This window comes from Leptonychotes weddellii, chromosome 10, assembly GCF_054177405.1.
Source record: "Leptonychotes weddellii isolate Sample4059 chromosome 10, ASM5417740v2, whole genome shotgun sequence".
Classification (NCBI taxonomy): domain Eukaryota; kingdom Metazoa; phylum Chordata; class Mammalia; order Carnivora; family Phocidae; genus Leptonychotes; species Leptonychotes weddellii.
The window spans coordinates 14389527-14406847 of NC_138378.1; the positions used below are offsets into that span (position 1 = coordinate 14389527).

The window sequence follows — 17321 nt, forward strand, 5'->3', positions numbered from 1 at the left end:
TGCCTGCAGACAGACGTTCCCAAGCATGGATGCGCGTGTCCTTGTCTGAGTGTGCCCACGCCTGTGTTTCAGACTTTGGGCTGATGCTGAGAGCCACGACCACCACGTATGCAGACGTGTGCAGCTACCTGGCAGGTCGTCCTTCCGTTTGCCTCTCTCCTTCAGCTGTGCGTGCCCTTCAAAAAGCCCCCAGCCCGGGACAGACCCTATCCTGTGCCTTCCCTGAGTCTGCCAGCTGAGTGTGCTGGAGACACACCGACCAGCCAGCCTTCAAATTCATGAGCACAGTGCCCAGGAGGGCACTCGGCCACGCCTGGGCCTCTGTGCGTTCCGGACTAGGCTGGCCGCCGCACGTCCTGCAGGCATAGCCACACGGCTTCCACGTCTCCTCACACCCAGACCCCAGGCCTCGCTCAGGGAATGCGTGCTGCATTCAGAAACAGGAGCCTTCCCTCCGACCACGGACCCTACAAAGCTAGGCACACGCACCCTGCCTTCGGCCACCCCACTGACGCAGTGGAGGGTGCGAGCCACCCCCTCCCAAGGCCAGGCCCCCTGCGGCTCTCTGCACCGTCCGAGGCTGCATGTCTTCCCTTCACCTTCCAGATCCACTCTCCTCCCTTCTCCACGCTGCCCTGCGCCCCAGGAGGATGACTGGACGCATACCCCAGGGGGGCTCCCAGCCCCCGGGCTCCAGTCGGGTCCAGCCGCTGGGGAGCAGAGGCAGGAGGTGGGAGGGCGGCGGGGGGGAAAAGAGAGAGAGAGGTGGGAGTCTTGTTTCCCTCAGCATCCCCTCTGCGGGTCCCCGTGGGCTGGCTGCATCCACAGACAGAAAGGCATAGCGCCTGTCACCTGTCGGGCGGTCCCCCTCTCCACACAGCCTCTTTGTCCAGGTTCTGGCAACTGCTCCCACCCCTCACGACCTCAGGCCCAGGGCACCCCATTTTTCCTTGTGCTCTCCCTGCATCCTGCCCACATATTGGTAAACAGTCCCTTGATGAAGTCCTCTTCAACTGACCCCACGTGAAGGTGCCCTGTTTCCCACGCGGCCCCGGCCTGAAGGACGCCATCCGTCCTACAGCACTGATTTCTCCTTCCCCCCAGGGTCTTCCTACCGGCCTGAAAACATGCTCTTGTATCTCCTCTCTTCACCCCACATCCTTCCTCAGGCTCCGTCCATCTCTCTACTTCCTTCCACAGCTAAACGTCTCGAAAGAGGGGCCTACACCTGCTGTCTTCATCCTTCACCTCGCATTCGCTCTTCAGCCACCCACCCCCACATTCCAGTGAGACTGCCCTTGGCAAGGTCGCCACCAGCAGCCGCAAGACAAAATGCAGGGGACGCTTCCCTATCCTTGCTTTATGCAGACTCCCAGCAGCATTGGACACGGTTCTCTCCTTAAAACACAATCCTTTCTGGGTCCCATTGACACAAGGGTCCTCCAGGCCTCACTGGCGACTCTCCCTGCGGGCTCTGTTGGCTCCTCTGCCCCTCCCCCAGTGTGGGGGGACCTCAGGGCAGGGGTGGCAGTTTTAAAATGCGCTCATGAGCCACTCAGTACTTCTCTGATGGAGCCCAATCTCCCTCCCCTTGAATATGGACTGTAGTTTGTCACTTGCTTCCGGTGAATAGAATGTGGCGGAAGTGACAGTGACTTCCAACAGTAGGTCATAAAAGGCCCTGTGGCCACCTCTCTCTCTCTGCGCTCTCCGGTTCCAGGGAAAGCCGGCAGCCATGTTGTGAGGACACTGGAGCGGCCCCATTGAGAAGCGCGGGCAGTGAGGAACCGGGGCCTCCCTCCCGCCAACAGCCAGCGGGGAACAGAGACCTCTAGGTATGAACCACGAGAACGAGCCATCTCGGCTGTGGATTCTCCAGCTCAAACGACTGCAGCCCCAGCCAACAGCTTGAGCGCAACCCACATCATGCAGCCCTAAATTAGAACCACCCAGCCACCCTGCTCCAAAAGTCATGAGCCGCAGAAAATGTGTGATGTAATAAATGTGGTTTTTGTTGCTGCTTCAGTCCCTAATTCACGGGCAGTTTGCTGTGCAGGATAAGGACACATCAGCCCTGACTCTGTTTTGTCTCCCTCCGCTCTCTCCCTAGATGAATCACCCAGTTCTATGGCTTTAAATACCACATATATGATGGAGACTCACAGATCTCTCTTCAAATTCTGACCTCTCCTTTACAAGGCAGACTAGAATACCTAATGGCTTGTTTGACACCCCCTCTTGGGTGTCTGAAAGGCCTCTTGAACGCACTGTGCCCCAAATCGAACACTTGGCCCCCCTTGTCCATATCAGGAAATGGCACCACTCGGTAGCTCAGACCAAAACCCAGTCATCTTGGGTTCCATTCCCTTACTCTCCCCTCCTTATAGGACCACTCAGCAAGTTCCAATCCATTCTGTCTCCAAAATGCCTCTCGAGTCCATCCATGCCTCCCCATCTCCCCTGCCACCTCCTTGGTCCAAGCCAACGCCATCCCTCCCGGGCTGCTCTGACAGCCTCCCCTCTGTCTCCCTTGAAATCCATTCTCACAGTAACCTGAGTGCTCTTAAAATCAGAACGTCTCACCCTGGGTGGACTGTGAAAATGACCACCCATTCCTCCCATTCCTGTATGCATGTGGCTTTGCTGCTTCTGCCAACAGGAGGTGAATCTCAGCCTTCACCCCTTTAATCCAGACTTGCTTTAGCTAATGGGATTCTAGTAAATTCCACACAAATAGAAGCTTGAAAAGTGTTTGCCTACTGAGGCTTTGCTCCTTGCTGCTCTCAGAAATCCTGCAACCACCACCATATGGATGAGCGCGGGTTAGCGCTCATCCATATGGTGGATGATGAGCAACATCATGGATGTTGAGCTGGATGATGAGCAACATGTGGCCCATTGGCCCAGCTGACAGCCAGCCAGCCGCTAGACATGCCAGGGAGGTCACTGACTGCCAGCTGACTACAAACACGTGAGTGATGCCACCACTAGGATGTGGGGCAGAGATAAGCACTCCAGCTGAGCCCAGCCCAAACTGGGCCAAACCACAAATCATGAACAAATAAAAGGTTCTTTTAAGTGACTCAGATTTAGAGTTTATTTGTTATGCAGCAAAAGCTAACTGATACAATCCCTTTCTCAAAGCCCTCCAAGGATTTCCCATTGGATGGATTGTACATAGTACTAAATTCCAAATATAGACTAAATTTTCACTATAAGTAAAATATAAATATGGGTATATTCTAAATTCTAAATACAGGTCTATGATCTTGCATCTCTCTGGCTCTGTCCAACCTTACTTATGCCACTCTTCCCATGACTCACCACACAGTAGCCAGTTACTGGAGAGTTGCCAGCTATCCCCTCACCATGGTGTCCCCTCAGTCTAGGACACACCTGTCCTGGTTCTTCACAAGGCTGGCCCTTCTATATCCCTTAGGTCTCATTTGAAATGTCACCTCTTCAGAGAAGCTTTATCAAATTTGCCTGACTCTTTTTACTATCAATCTTAACACTTATCACTGTTTATAATTCTGTTTTTACTGATGGGATTATTTGTCTAATGTCTTTCTTCTCCACAAGACTATAAACTAAATGAGAGCAAGAACAATGTCTTGTTTTTACTTGCAATTTTATCCTCAGGACCTGGCACACAGTCGGTGTCCAAGAAAATATTTCAATAAATGAATGAAGAAGAATGGTAATAGTAATTATTTTTGAAACTGCTATTTCTAGAACATTCTACCTTTAGCCAGGTACTGTGGAGAGTGATCAACACCCATTATCTTTATGAACCCTCACAACCCTTACTTACCTCTTTAAAGGCCCCTTCTCCAAATATAGTCACATTCTGAGATACTGTACTAGATTCTATTATTATCCACATTTTGTAGATGAGCTCACAGAAGTGAAGTGAATTCTATGAGGTCACAGAACTAGGAGGTGGCTGATCAAGAATGCACATCAGTGTCGTCTGGCTCCACGCTAGGGGTCCTAACTGTGACATTATAACACTTCCCAACCCTGGGCTCTGCCTCAGAAGGGGAGAAGTGGAGGGTGTAAGCATTACCCCCAGGGAAGTTTGGAGGTGCCCCAGTGGGTGAATGAGACCATGTGGGCCCAGCCACCTCCCCAGACCTCTGCTACCTCCCCCAGCCATGGAGGGACACAAGGACTGCCCACCATCTCCATCTGGAACAACCCCAGTCATGTTGCCATGGGGCAGTACAATGCTGCCTCCCCTTGGAAGAGCTCAGGACCAAAACAGAGACTGAGGTCAGGAGGCTCCCAATCTAGAATCACATGAGGAATGAGTATCCACAGCTGTTCTCCAGGACTGTCAACTCTGCCTTCCATCTAGGTCACACTCTGTGCCTCCCTTGATCGTATCAGCAGCTAATATTTGTGGACATTTCCATACCGTGTGCCAGGCCATGTGCTTATTCCCTTACACGCACTTTCTCACTGAGCCTCACAACAGCCCTGTGAAGTAGGCTTTCATTTTATCACCCCTTTACAGAACAGAAGAAGCGGCAGAGCCCGTGCTTAAAAACTCAAGACTCTGGGAGCCAGGGTCTGAATCTAAGCTCCACCATTTCTATCTGTGTGACCTTGGGAAGGTTACTGAACGTCTCTGTCCCTTAGTTTCCTCATCCATTAAATAGGGTCACTCATATTACTTACGTCCTAGAGTTGTTAGGGGCATTAAATGAGTTGAGCTATGTAAAACACCTAGCACAGTGCCTGGCCCACAGGAAGTGTTGTTAAAGATATGTCGTACGGGCTGAATTGCGTCCTTCCGAAATTCATATGTTGAAGCCCTAATCCCCAGTATCTCAGAATGTGACTATATTTGGAGAAAGGGCATTTAAAGAGGTAAGTAAGTTAAAATGAGGCCATCAGGGGGGGCCCTAACCAGTCTGACTGGTGTCCTTTTAAGGAGGGGACATTTTGCCACACAGACACCAGGGGCGTGCCCTCAGAGCAAAGCCTGCATGAAGACCCAGCAAGAATGTGAGCCCAAGAGCGATCTTGGAAGAACTACACCTGCCAACGCCTTGATCTTAGACTCCAGACTCCAGAGCTGGGAGAAAATAAATCTTTGTGGGTTAAGACATCCAGTCTGCAGTATTTTGTTAGGGCAGCTGAGCAAATTAATCCATAAATATGTAAGGTGTGCCTGATAATGAAGGTCAACTGATGAGAGAACAGCAGAGCTGGGACTCTGACCCCAGAGGCAATCTTGGAAACATCACGCCTTCTGGCCTCTGAGCACTCTTGGGCAATGGCTCCCTTAAGCACCTTATCTGACAGAAAGGAGAAAGTTCCTGCTTGAGGTGCATACTATTTTTATTACTAAGCCTTGCCATGCTTTTGTCTACAGAGGATTTAGGGCCTGGCTTTAGAACTCATGACAATGTCCTATTCAGGACTTTAGGTATCTATGCGTACCTTAGGCTTGCCTCAGTTGTGAGATGCTGGAAGAGCACTGCACCTGTCAGGAGGGAACCTATGTTCTTGCCCTAACCACATGTTCTTGCCCTAACCATGCCATTTATGAGCTGCATGACCTTCAGCAAGTCTCTGTATCTCTCTGAGCCTCAGTTTTCTTAAATAGAGAATGTGCATGCCTTTGGCTGTCATATGTTAAACTAGCATGTTCCAGGCAGTGGACAGAGTGCTTTTACATTTTATAAGAGTCCAACAAGATGGCATTAAGTTGTATTATTACCATCCCATTCTACAGATGAAGAAACTGAGGCTCCAATAGGGGAAGCAACTTATCCAAGTCACACAGTATAGACAGCAAAGCTGGAACTCTAACTCAAACCTCTGTCTGACTCTAAACCCATCTTTTTATTTTTTTAAGATTTTATTTTAAGTAATCTCTATAGCCCAGTGTGGGGCTTGAACTCACAACCCCAAGGTCAAGAGTTGCATGCTCTACCAACTGAGCCAGCCACGGGCTCCTAAACCCATCTTTTCAGACACTGTGCTCCATGGCTTTCCCGTATGGATGGGGTGTGTGTGTGAGGCTGTGAGCGTAGCAGTACCTGTTATGTAGGCTCTGTAAAGTAGCACAACTGAGGAGACAAGACTAACCGACCGCCTAAAACAGAGCAAGATGAGAAGGTCCAGAATCAAACTCGAAGACGGGCAGTGGCAAAGACAGCACATAAAAGGAAAAAGGAGCAGATTGGCGTGGAGAGGATCCTCCCAGCTAGAAGAGCTGCAGGAGCGAAGGTGTGGAGATGGAGATGGGAATGAAGCTGGCACACTCAGGGTCAGAGTGCCGCTCAAGGACAGAAAGAGTCAAGGTCAGAAAGAGCCATACTACATCCTTGAGCAGGGGAAAGGTGAGATGATGTGGTGGGTCCTGGTCATCACCACCACCACTATCATCATCTTCACCAACCTCGATTAAACATCTGCTGTGTGATAAGCGCTGCCCCAATACCCACATGTACTATTTCATGCAATGTCTCAACACCTTTCTGGAGTAGGTCTTATTATTATCCTTATTTTGCAGATGAGAAAATGAGGTCCGAGGAGGTGAAGTACCTGATCCATGGCCACTTAACTAGTAAGTGGTCAAGCTAGGACTTATACCTAGTCTGTCTGCTTCCATGGCCCATGACTCTAACCACCTGGGAGGTCCTCTGAGATCTTTGGGATAAAGGGGCTGGAAGTGGGCAAGGGCAGGTAGACTGGATGGGCTCCAGCCCCCACCTACCCCAGAGCTGGCACCCACCCTCGTTTTCCAGCTTCCTCTTCTCCAGCTCCGCCTCTATCTGGTCCAGCACCATGGCCAGCTCCCCGAGGATCTTCTTCAGGTAGCTCACATCATCGTGCTCCAGGATCTTGGCCTGGGGACAGGACAGGCAGGAGCCAGAAGAGTTGAGCTGGCTTCTATCAAGCCTGGATAACCAAGGCTGGAAGGAACTTGACCCAAACCCCCTTCAGCAAACCCAGCCTCCAAATATCCCCCTCGGCGTAGAGGGTGCCTCACTGTTACAAAGCACCCTCATCTGGTGCTCACAGCACTCCTGGGAGCTTGGCTGTCTTGGCCAGACCTAGCACTTTCATACACCAGCTGCTATGAGGATCGGTTGATAGCAGCTCATTGCTGCCCTTTCTCCAGAGTTACTCTCAGCCAACAAGAGCTGCCTGGAAATACTTGGGAGGGTATCTCCCATCCCTCATGCCCCCGCCAGGCAATCTGTAGCCAATGACTGACTGACACAGAGGTATACACGTCTTGCCCCTTGCCTCCGTGAGGACTGGCCTTGTGGTGACACTTACGCTGCACAGCTCTCTGTGGGATCAGGTGAACTTGGCTTCTTCTTCCTTCCTTCCTTCCCTCCCACCCTTACTGGGTTCTCCTCAGAACACTCCCTCAATGCCATTCTTATCCAAGAACCTCTGTCCAATGCTCTGCTCTTAGGGATACATCCTAAGACGTCAGGAGACCAAAGCTCCGGTGGGACAGTGCCCTGCCCAAGGTCAAAGAGCCAGTAAGTGACAGAGGAGTCAGGATTGGAAAAGCAAGCCATGTTGTTTTCATTTTATGTCATCAGCTGATCCTCTATTTAGAATGAGCTTCTTCCATTTGATCTGTTTCATGGTGGGGAAGGGAACTGGGCAGGCCTGGAAGCACTCACCATGAGCTTCTTCTGTTTGGAAAGGTAGGGCTCAGAGAGCTGGGGCTCCTCTTCATGGTCCAATTTCATGAGGTCTGTGGTGGCGTTGGCTAAATGTCCTGGGGAGAGAATAAGGAAGGCCCCATCTTTCTGATACCTAGGGCCCCTCCCACCCCTTCTTCCACAAGTTTGCGGGTCAGGTCCCACTCAAACATTGATCTGGGAAGTAACAATATCAACAGCCAACACCTAGTAGGCACAATAGGCTGCAACGTAGGGATGGATGACATGCCATCCTGCCCTAGGCTCAGGCTAGTGGGAGAAACAGACACATAAAGAAATCTCTTTGACAGCACCATCAATCTGTAATAAAGAATGAACAGAATGCTGTGAGACACACAGGGCCACCTGGCTGGGCCACAAGGCATCAAGAAACCTCACTGAGGAGGAAACTACTTGGGGATGAAGAGTTTGCCAGAAATGGAGAGGTTATAAACCTGGACAAAGTCATACTTCAGTGCATGTCTCCCCCCACCCTTTCCTGTGGTAAGGAAACAGGTTCAGAGAGGCTAAGTAATATCCCACACTAGTAAATGATACGCAGGTTTCAAGCCTGGGTCCATCTGATTCTTAGTCTAGTGCTCACTCACTGTAGCTCACAAGGAAAAACTTGCTTAATGCAAGAAAAACCATAAGAGACTTTTGCTGTCTTGAAACTTCCCATTCTGGCGAGGCAATTCTCCTGCAGATTTAGCTAACCCCATATTTCCTAGGAAAACTGGCCTTTTAAAGATGCTAAAAAGGGAAGGGTGATGGGACAGTGGGTCAGTGATGGAACTCAAGGCAGCACCTTGAGAATTATTCTTAATGAGAGAGAAGAAGTGTCCTATAGTCCAACTTTGAGAGTCTAACTGTAAACTGTGGGAGTTATAAGAGGAGGTGAAAGTATCATGCAGGATAAGATCCTGGGGTCTGTTCCAAGACTGAGATGGGATTTCTCCAGAATTCTTGGCCAGTAAGTCTGGGATGTGGTGGTCAATCACGCCCTGCCCTTTCTCTTGTTTCCCAACTCCACTTAGAGATCCCTTAGGCTCCTTGAATTCATTCTGGCCCACCTGACCCCATCATCGTCCCTGCTCCACCTGCTCCTCGCCTGCATTCTCCCCTAACTGCAGCACCTCTCCCCCACACTGAGCCAAGCCAGATGCCTGAGGGGATGCCTTCAATTCGTCCTTCACCTCCTCCCTGCACCAAATCAGTCCCAGGTCCTGTTGATTCCTCCTTCTTATTCTTTCTCATACTTAACTTTTCCCTTTCAATCCTCTGCCTCCCTTAGTTCAGACCCCCTCACTGATCTCTCTCTGGATGATTCTGACCCAGCCCTAGGCACCGGCACTCTCTCCTTCTGTGCCCTTCTCCCCACTCACACCAAAGAGGTCTTCCTCAAACACACACTTGACCATGCCACTCCCTGCTTAAAACCCATCCCTGGCTCCTCACTGCCGTCAGATAACGTCCAAGCTCTTCAACTTGCCTTGAAAAAAAAAAACAGCAGGATCCTCTCTTCTTACCAACTCCATCTTTCACTGAGTTACCCCACCTGTCCCTGTCCCCAGGTGGTAGCATTTCAGCCACTCCAAATGCCTGACATTCCCTGAATGTGCCAGACCATCCCAAACCTCTGGGCCTCTGCTCACACTACTTCTACCTCCTGGAATACCTTTCTCCTGTATTCCTGAAAATCCCCCTCTAGATCCAGTTCAAGATCACCTCCTCCATGAAGCCTGTCCTGATCCTTTAGGAGGTCTGACTACTCAATGCCTTTGTCCCCCTGTGTACACTGTACAGATTTCTGCCAGAAAATGCACATACAGTAATCAGAGCTTCCACTGCACAAATCCATTCACGTTACAATCTATGTGAAAAGTGCCCCCTGGACTTGTGCAGTGCACCACCTGTACTGCTATACATGGAGATTTTGATGTATTTATCTCTGGATGTATAAGTCTCCCACTAGAATTTGAGTTTCTGGAGACCAGTGGCTATGTCAGCTTTGTCTCTGTTTCCTTAAAACCCAGTACAGGCCTGGCACAGAACAAGAGCTTAGTGAGAGTTGAATGAGTGAATGAATGACCGCAGATATTCAGCTTCTGCCCTCTGATGTCTCACCATCTACCACCCCATCTCCTGGCCTGATAAAAAGCCCAGTAAACATACTCCCAGACCTTTCAGCTTTAGGGCTGTATTAAGTCTCATTGATATTTTATGAATGTGAAGGTCAAGTACAGCATTTTCTCTCTTGCCAGTCACCCAGGGCTGCACATGTGGCTCTCTCCAAGAGGGCAAACCAAGTCCAGGAAAGACCTTAGGCTGATTGGAGGGATCACTGCAGGATCACTTCTGCATCCTGTGAGACCTCCCTCCTTCCCCCATGGGGCTGGAGCTCTGAGATCTCTCTCCTCCAAGGAGGAGCAGGCTGGGCCTTCTTGGACCCCTCACTGCCTTCTAGACTCTTTCAGATGGCTCATGGCAGAATGAGGAAGGGCCTCCAGCCCCTAGAAGCGGTTAGGGACTGCCTCCACCCAGTCCAGGCCCCCATTCTTCCCTCAGTGGAGGGAGCTCTGTAAAATGCACATCAGATCATGTTCACCTTCCATCCCCAGTTTCTCCACTGCTCTTTGGATAAGATTCCATTTCTGTCAGACCTACTCCCCAGACTCGCACCACCAGCCACTCATACCTCCCTCGGGCTACACTTCATCCACACTGAACTTCCTTCAGTTCCCCAAACACACCACACCCTCTCCTGCCCCTGAAGCTGAAGGGATTCTCTCTCTCCTTCCCCTTCTACCTCCTGGTCCTCCTTGGGTGTTGCTGCATTTCAGAAGCCCTCTGTGCCCCCAAGGCTGGGATGGGTACCTTCTCTTATTGTAACACTCATTGGTTCTAGGGTAACATTTTTTTTAATCAGCTAGTGTTTGAACAGCTTATACATACCTACGTGTTTAAAAATTCAAACAATATTAAAACAATGTATAGTGAAAAGTAAATCCCTCTCCTCTCAACCTGGGGTCTCTTAGTTCTGCTCCCCAAAAGCAAATAGCTTCTCGTATATCCCTCCAGAAATTCTCTGTTTGCAAGCACCTGTGTGTCCATTTAACCCCCTTTTAAATATATTATTGATAGCACGCTAGTTGCATTTTTTTGCCCTTCATTCCTACTTACTAATATATCTTACAGAGCATCCCATATGCTTATTTTTTTTAGATTTTATTTAAATTCAGGTTAGTTAACATATAGTGTATTATTAGTTTCAGTGGTAGAATTCAGTGATTCATCAGTTGCATGTAACACCCAGTGTCATATGCTTATTTTTTTTTTTAATAGCTGTGCAGTGTTCCATCATATGGGAAGACTAGAGGTGTTCTAGTGTGGGGGAAGACTAGAATTTATTTACCCAGTTCCCAACTCGTGCACAGCTGGATTGTTTCCAGCTTCTCGCTATTACCACCTATGCTGCAGTGAATAATCTTTGTGCGTGGTTCTTTGTGCACGCATCCAGGTGTAACTGCGGGATCGTCTCTGAGGGGTGGGCCTTTCTGTGTTTGATCTAGACTGCCAGGCTGCCCTCCTGAGAGGCTGTTCAAATGTATTTAGTCCCACACTGCAATTACCTGGGCACTTGTCGTTCTGCTTCCCTGTGATGGAACTGTGACCCTAGGTTGGTAGAAGCTATGTCTGCCCCCATCTGTCCCCAACCCCCTGCCCAGGGCCTGGGCCATAGGAGACCTCCTCAATGTTGTTGACTGAATGCAGATAGGGTGACATTGATAAATTCCAAGTCTTGTTCAAGGGTACTCTAAAGGGATGAGACCAAGTTCACAACCTGCCCCTTCCCACTTTTAAACATCAGCTCACTCCCTCAAGAGGGAGGAAGTGACCCTTTACTAAGCACCTAGTATCTACTTAGAATCATCACACTTCGTCTATCTGAAGGACCCCAGGGTGTCTGCACAGAGCCTGGATCAAAGTCTGTAAATGGCTATTGATGGATAATCTAATTTAATCCAACCCCCATTTACTCGGTGCTGGAAACTAAAGGATGAGCCAGGCTATGGGCACGTCCAGGCTAGCAGTTAGGACAGGATGCAGGTGATGCTTAAATCAAAACTCAGAGACCCCACAGGGGGCCTTGCATATCTGGGCAGCTTTCCTTGGTGGCACCAACCCTGATGTCACTCAGTGCCCTGGATCACCAACCACAGTCCTGACCTCCCTGGGCCCCGACCATGTCCTCCACCATGACGGTGCCCCACCTTCCTATGGACAAGACAAGGAGAGCCCCGTAGCCTCTCTATGGGATGGCAGGACAAGAGGAGGGGCAGGAGGGGAGTGAGACAGCCAGAGAGGGAGAGACATTTCAGTTTGAAACAGAGTGAATGAGATGGAAGGCCAGGGAGAGTGGTGGAGAGAAAGCAAGTGGGAGTGGGGGTGGCTGGGGTGAGGATCAAGCCAGAGACTCCCAGAGGGAGGGCCAGAGACATTAACAGAGACAGAGAAAAAGGGGTAGAGCGAGAGGCAGAGGCGGATGAGGGAGACCAGGAGGGATACGAGGAAGAAGGGGAGTAAGAGACACACAGTGGGAGCAAGAGATGGAGGAGGAGACTCCTGTCGAAAGGGATAAGGTGGGCAAATGGGAGTAACCCGGGGCACTCACTGCGGATCTCGGCCGTGGCGTACTTGGGGATCATGGAGTCAGTGGTGAGCTCGGGGTGCAGGATGCAGCCGTGCGTGTAGGCGTCCATGGGCAGCGCGCCCAGCAGCTCCCGGTAATGCAGCACTCTCGCATGCTGAGGGCTGCCCACCTCGGGCATCAGGGCCACCACGTGCTCTGCGGGCCACAGCAGGGGCTGGGCTGGCGGGGTGGGTCCCACCCTGGCCACCTACCCCCCTGATTTGGACAGGCCAGGCTCTGGTACCCCATTCCTCGATCCCAGCATCCTGGAACCTCGAAATGTAGAGGCCCACAGGGACCACCCCTTTCCCCAGGCTCTTGAGATAAAGTCTCCACCAGGCTGACAGGGGATCTTACTGGTCTACCTCATCTCCCTGGAGGCCTGCCAACCTGTCTCCTAGGGGCAGTTCCTCACCACTCCAGGCTTGTTGCCCGATGGGGGTCTAGGCCCAGTGTCGCCAGGCTTTCAAGAGAAGCCAGAAATCTGGATGCTTAAAACTGAACTTTCTTTGATTTTTAATTCTTGGCAACTCATTCATATTCTTTCTACACAGTACATGTCTGGGCCCTGACCCCCTCTCAGCTGGGTTTGCAGCATCTGCCATAGGCAGTGGGCTTTTGAACCTGAAGAAGCCCGGAGGGAGGGAGGGAGACGTGGGGTCCTGTAGGGTTCTACGGTGTCTGGGCCCTGCTCACATCTGCAATGTTTTAGGGTACCTGGGCCCATGACTATGGGGTGCCCGGGGGGCCCATGGCCCTGTCTATGCTTATAGGGATTCAGGGGGCTGGGCCCTGCCCATGGCCCGGCATTGTTGGAAGACCTGGGCCCCATGTGTGGTGACTAGGAGGGCCTGTGTCCTGCTCCCGTCTGCGGGCTCTGAGGACCTGTGGCCATACCTCCGACCCCAGAACTCCTGGGGAAGGAGGAGGGTTTGTGGCATCCCAAGGATCGAGGTCATGCCTGTAGCTCTGTGATTCCTGGGGGGCATCTGAGCCCTGTTTGCAGCCCCATCGTCCCTTTCAGGGAAGACTGGGTCATGTCCACAGCCCCAGTGGGCTTCCTCAGGCTCCCCAAGGTTCTGGGAACCTGTCTGAGCCCGTGGAGTCCCTCAGGTCTGTGGCTGAGCCCCTGGTGGGTATGGCAACCATACCTCCTGTGAAGGTTCGCTCCACGTAGTCGATGATCTGGTCGTAGTCGCTGATGATATTGTCCCGGTGGATGATGACGGGCACCTCCTCCCCCAGGTTGAGCCGCATGAACCAGGGCTCCTTGTGCTCGCTCTGCGGCAGGCTCACATCCCGCTCCTCACACGCCAGGCCCTTCTCGGCAATCACCAGCCGCACCTGCAGGCACCAGGGTCAGAGCGGGGAAGGCGGGCAAAAGGGGGGGGATGGGGTGGTAGATACTCTGCTCAGGGAGGGCAGGGCATGCGGGAGGGAGGTCAGAGGTCACACACAGGAGGTGATAAGGTTGCTTCCAGCTCATTCTTGGGCTCCTGGCAGGGGTGGTGGGTGGAATCTCCCAGGGGCCTGGAGCCTCTTGGCGGGAGGAACACAGCCCTACTCTGGGGCAAAGTGGCAGTGCTCCCTGGTGGTGATGGGACTGGGTTTCACAGCTGGACATACCTGGGATAGAATTCCTGGCTCTGCTGTGTGTGTTTGGGCAGATTCCTTAAACTTTCTGAGCCTTAGTTTCCTTATTTGCAAAATGGAAGTATTAATAGTACCACCCCAGTGTCTGGTACATGGAGGGCACTCAGTTCATGATTTCATTATCATTATTAGATGCTCAGCCTGGCCTCCAGGGGTACATCTGGCCAGGAAATTCATAGAAATTCTTATCAACATAATCAATAGCTAAATTCCTCAAATTATTTGGGAAACAAAACAAGGTTCAAAATAATTTGCCAACATCAGATGAGTCTTTTATTGCCCCACACACCTTCCCATCTGGTTGTTGAATATTCACAATAGCCTCCCAGAAGAGGGTAGATCGGAAACTATCCCCCCTGTTTTTCTTGATGAGAAAACTAAAGGCCAGAGAGGGCAAGTAACTTACCCAAAGTCACACAGCAAGGTAGCAGCAGACCTGAAACTGGAAGCAATGGGTCCTGACTCCCAGCCCAGTATTCTCTGCCCTGCGGGCACCTTCAAAGAGTCCTGGGCCTGTCCCTCCTTAGTTTTTCCCTATGTCTCTAAGGGGTCCCAGACAAACATTTGAACTGGTAGAAGCTAATGGAGAGCCTTGAAGCTGGGGCCTGCTCCTGACCCAGCCCAACATTTCTGAGCTAGAAGACAATGAGAGATCACTTGGTCCAACTGCCCTCTGCCTGTGGACTGAGACTCAAAAAGAAGATGACTTGTCCAAGGTCTCCCAGCAAAAAGATGGCAAATGACTCCACTCCTTCCCACTAACGGCTCCAGTTCAGGGGAAAGGGAGGGCATCCCTGAGGCCAGCAAAAGTGGTTCTCCTGGAGCATCAATGTCCCCACACACCCGGTAGCTCCTGGGACTTGATGTCCCCAGCCTTCCTCCCAAGTGCCAGGAGTTAAGCACTCAGAGGGGCAGCATGGTATCATGGTCAGACCTTGGACTTGGGGCCAGGCTGTCAGTTCAAATACCAGCTCTAGCACTTACTTGCTGGGTGACTTGGGTTTACATCTGTGTACCTCAGTTTCCTCACCTGTCCAATGAGAGTCCCACCAGCAAGTCCCACAGAGGGCTGCTGTGGGGATGAGATACTTTAGTCCCTGCGGAACAGAGCCTGGCACACCATAGGCATAATGTGTCTTGGCCACTTGTATGAGATCATCTGGACTTGAAGCCTGGCTCTGCTGCTTATTTGCTTTGTGACCTTGGACAAGTCACTTGACTTCTCTGATCTTAGGTTCTATGAAATGAGGAACGTAATCCATTCTTTCAAGCATGGCATGAGGTTGGGATGGGATGATATGGATAACGTCCCAGCCCAGGAGGTTAATACATGGGTTCTACCATCACAATCTCACACAAGCGCGCACACACACACACACACACACACTACCTCACACCCGTGGCTGACGTCCTAGAGCAGTACTTCATGCCCCATCCTCACGGCTAACATGAACACCCCTTTCCTTGTGGGGAGGGAGAGGCAATGAGCCCTTGAACCCCCAACCCTCATTCACAGATTCATTTGCTCCATTAGCCAAAAGCAGGCCGTGCAGACGGGGCTGGGAGGTCCTCATCCTCTGCCACAGCAATGTTATGTGACCTTAGAGCTATCACTGCCCCTTTCCGAGCCTCCTTTTAATCATTAGTAGAACGAGGGCTGGACTCCGTGTTCAAGGCGCAGCCCGCAGCTGCTGCGAGCTGCGGCTACACTCGGACCACGCCGGAGACGGTGGGAGGGAACTGCTGGCTCTGTCGAAGAGAGGGGGAGGAACTGTGCTGGAGAGTGAGCACCGGGGGTGGCATCTGTTTGGTCTGGGGATGCGAGTGTGTGAGTGCATGAGCCTGAACCTGAGTGGCAACTGCGTAAATGAGCGTGTGTGTGTGTGCATGCGTGTGTATATGTGTGCATGAGTGTGCGTATGTATGGATGAGTGTCTGAGCAACTGTATTAAAGTATTGTGTGAGTGCATGTGCATTAGTGTGGATATGAGTGTGCATAGGCACATGTGTGTGTCCTTGTGTGTACGTACAGGTGAGTGTGCGTGAGCAGGAGAGTATGTGCATGTGTATATCTGAACTCCTGGGTGGTGCCGATGCCCTGGAGAAGCCCCAGAGCAGTCAAGGCTGGAGTTTGGCTGGAGTAGAACTGCCCGCTCCCTTCCTCCTGCCCATCCTGGCATCCTCCACCCTGGGCGATCTGGCTCCGCCCAGCCATCCAGCCTCCCCAGGCCAAGCTGGGACCACTGAATGGATGGAAATGGAAACCAAACCAGGCCTCTGCCCTTGGCAGTCCAGACATTTGGCCTTGCCTCCTGGCAGGGCACCTGCCCCCAAGGACCAATCCCAGGCCCTGCCCTGGGACTCCAGTGAGGGTGCCAGGTGGGGCTGGTGCCTGGGAGGGGACTCTCTTTAGGGATGTAACAGTTTTGCTTGGAGCTGCCTCAGGGTCATGCCGGAAGGTGGCCAAGGAGACTTTCTCCTTTAGCTGAGCTGCAGGCCAGAGCCAGGTGCCATCCTGCAGGGGAGGGGAGGGCGGGGGGAAGCCAGGCCCGGGGGGAAGGGCATGCAGTCACTAAGGCCATCTGCCATCTCTGCAGCCCAGAGACTGGACCAGACTTAGGTGGTCATCATGCAGTGTGGCCAGCCATCAAGCACCCCTGGGGCAGACTCTCCTCCCTGCGGGTGCATGGAATTACCTCACTGGTGCTTCTTGTCATAGTCGGGCACTGTCCCTCCTCACCCAGGCCCTAGTTTATGAGGCAACTGCAAGGTGCTGGCTTGGCATCTCTGCCCAACCCTTTAGTTGCTGTGTGACTTTGTAAAGGACACTTAAGAGTCTCTGAACCTCAGTGTATTTCTCTCAAATACTTTTTTTTTTTTTTTAATTAATCCAGGTGAAGGAGTGGCCCACACAGGGATCAAAGGAAAAGAGTTCCAGGCGGAGGGACTGGCCAGCCCTAGAGCCCCATATTGTGTCTGGCATACTGAAACACAGTGAGGAGGTCAGTGTGGCTGGGGAGGGGGTGGGCAGACAGGGAGACGAGACGAAGGCAGGTCATGCACAGGGCCTTGTAAGGGAGACTCCCAGGTTCAGGAGTCCATGAATCAATCCAGGGACTCCTTAAACTAGGATGGGAAAATTACATGTTTACTTTCAGTAATCTCATACTGACAGCATTTTCTGCAATTATGAGTAGTGTAGGTGACAAAGCATGGTAGTGTTAGCAATGCCTGAAGTATTGTCACCACAAGAAATCACTTTCATCACTCCACACTGCTACAGTACACTCCTC

General features: G+C 51.6%; 1 protein-coding gene across 4 annotated transcripts in view; it reads right to left on the reverse strand.

Annotated features, from left to right (window-relative positions):
- Positions 1–17321, reverse strand: part of GDAP1L1 (ganglioside induced differentiation associated protein 1 like 1) — a 48280-nt gene that overhangs the window by 4684 nt on the left and 26275 nt on the right. For all 4 annotated transcript variants that reach the window (XR_004076110.2, XM_031029404.2, XM_081832705.1 and 1 more), the window contains 4 exons: positions 13527–13719; positions 12358–12531; positions 7662–7759; positions 6752–6866 (listed from right to left, as the gene is read on the reverse strand). Coding sequence is in view for 3 of the 4 variants with exons in the window: in XM_031029404.2 (XP_030885264.1) it covers positions 6752–6866; positions 7662–7759; positions 12358–12531; positions 13527–13719 (580 nt within the window). In the remaining variant the exon portion in view is untranslated. The remainder of the gene's footprint in view (positions 1–6751; positions 6867–7661; positions 7760–12357; positions 12532–13526; positions 13720–17321) is intronic.